This window comes from Nestor notabilis, unplaced genomic scaffold, assembly GCF_000696875.1.
Source record: "Nestor notabilis isolate BGI_N333 unplaced genomic scaffold, ASM69687v1 scaffold10191, whole genome shotgun sequence".
Classification (NCBI taxonomy): Eukaryota; Metazoa; Chordata; class Aves; order Psittaciformes; family Psittacidae; genus Nestor; species Nestor notabilis.
Genome location: NW_009916081.1, coordinates 37900 through 40129, shown reverse-complemented (window position 1 = coordinate 40129; position 2230 = coordinate 37900). Strand labels below are relative to the sequence as shown.

Here is a 2230-nt window from a genome sequence, read left to right as displayed (position 1 = left end):
TTTTATTTTATTTTATTTTATTTTATGTGTTTGAGTCTAGGCTTATATTAAAGCTGGAGAAATCAGAAGGTTACCAGCATTAGCACACAGGCGATGGGATCTCAGGATAGCTAGCTGGCTTAAATTCAGTAAAAGGTGAGAGTGATGGATTGCAGTGTCTCATTCAGTCAGGAGTCCTGCTTTGCTGGGATCCGTCCTTCCAATTTAAGGTCAATGCATGACATCAACTTTGGGATCCTAGTCAGGATTAAAGGGCTAAATGACAATAAAGATGAGGAGGAGTTTCAGTCCTTAAAAACACTGAGGTGCTCAACTATCAATTAACCTAGCACTAAATTCTTAAATGCCTTTGAAGATTTAGGTTAATGGAATTAGGCTAAACTCCCCTGGCCATCACTCGATCTTGCTCCTGCTTGCACTAACAATCCTTGGCAGCAAGGTTCAAGGCCTGTGTATTAAATTGCTGTTAAAAATGCCTGTCACGATCGTCTCTTGACACAGTTCTGAGAAGATGCGTACCCCAGCCAATCAAGATGTACCACCAAAAGTACTTCCTCTCTGAAAAGAAGGAGATGACCAACAGGGTGTGAAGATACAGCCCCTCCACCAGGAGCCAGAAGAAGTTGGCCATGACGCAGTACTGGAAGAAAACCATCATGGCTTTGCAGCCTACCTGGAAGAGAAAAAACAAACATTGGTGAACTGTTTCCATAGTAAACACAAAGAATTACCAGTAGCCCTTGCTGTGTTTATCTTTGGGATTGCCTTTTGCAGCACCTGAAGCCCTTAAGGGTAAAAAAAAAAAGCAGCCAAAAGCTTGCTTGGGGTGGACGTGCTTGGCACACCTTAACCCCTGAGAGACCCAGCTCATGTTTGGATGCTGTTTGACTGTATGAGCCTGGATATGCCTTCAAGCTTGGAAACCCTGCTGAAGAGTGACAAACCAATATGCTGGACCATGATCCCTACCAGCATGGTGCTGCTCTCTGTAGGTTTTGGATATACATCTATGGGAAGTTGACTTAGTGGCAGGGTGGATGCTGGAAGGTCCTGCTCTGAACTGTAGTCACCAGCCTCTCTGCTCTGCCAGGCATGGGTCTGTGGGGCTGAGCTGTGAGGCAAACCATTGCACTGGTACAGAAGAACCTTCCAAAGGCACTACTTTGAATTGAGACCAACTCATTGACTGATTCATGGTGCAGCCAGCAAACACTTGGCTCAGCATGATTGAGTGATCTGTACTGAAGAATAAACAAGAATGGGTGGAAATTTCTTATGACATTTTTGGCACTAAAGTCAGCATCTTGAGATATGATGCTCTGAGTGACTTGGGCATCATAGTCCCACCCATCATTCTCAGTGGGGCTGCCTGCTGGCATTACCTGGCTCCTTAAACCCAAAGAAATGAAGCCTCTGACTTGAACAAACTGATTTTCCAGGATAAAAAACCAGCAACAACAACAAAAATCTGTGTTAATTAGCCCTTGAAAGCAAAGTCCAATTGTAATCAATCCATGGTACATACTGAAAAAAAACTGAAGGAGTTTGAGGCAGGGGTTTAAAGAAAGCCAAGTCTACAAAGAATCATGAATATTCACTTAGGAAAAGGACTGGAATACCTATTTTTAAAATAAAGGAAAGGATAAGAAGGAGAAGCAGGGTAAACACTAATGAGCACGAACAGATTTGATTGCATTGGAAGGGGAGATATTTGAAAGGGAAGAAGGATTGTTTTTCTTCAGGAAATGAATAATTAAACACAGTAGCTTGCCATGTGAGTATTTCACTGCAGCACAGGTAATGGGAACAGCCACCTTATAAAAGAAAAAGAAAAGGGAAATTTCTTTCTGACACTTGAGAGGCCAAACTCACTGCAAAACACCCAAAGGTAGAAATCAGCTGCCCAACGAAGTATGTCAGCCCTGGCCATTGCCCCAGCATGTGATGTATCCAGGTCCAGCTGCAGCCTTACAGGAGATCATTGGTTGCATTGTTACACACATCTATGCTGTCTAAGCATCCTTGAGACGTTGATTCAGTGATAGCCTCACTGCATTCCATGAGTCTACTTGGATAATTCCCTGTATTTACGGGGGCAAGGGTACAAATACCTGGCTGCTAGCACTTTCTGGTTAGTGGCTCTTCCCTGATGTTCTGCACATGCTACATGTTGAATTTAGAGCAGTAACTGATTTGCACCAGTGACAAGCTCACATTTCCCCCCCACACC

The 2230-nt window shown here is 43.5% G+C and overlaps 1 protein-coding gene across 1 annotated transcript in view; it reads right to left on the bottom strand.

Annotated features, from left to right (window-relative positions):
- Positions 1-519: 519 nt before the first annotated feature.
- LOC104413437 (vasoactive intestinal polypeptide receptor-like) overlaps positions 520-2230 on the bottom strand; it is a gene marked incomplete at its 3' end in the record, with an annotated part of 38562 nt that continues 36851 nt past the window's right edge. The window contains exon 6 of the mRNA XM_010024431.1: positions 520-673. Within this exon, the coding sequence (XP_010022733.1) occupies positions 520-673 (154 nt within the window). The remainder of the gene's footprint in view (positions 674-2230) is intronic.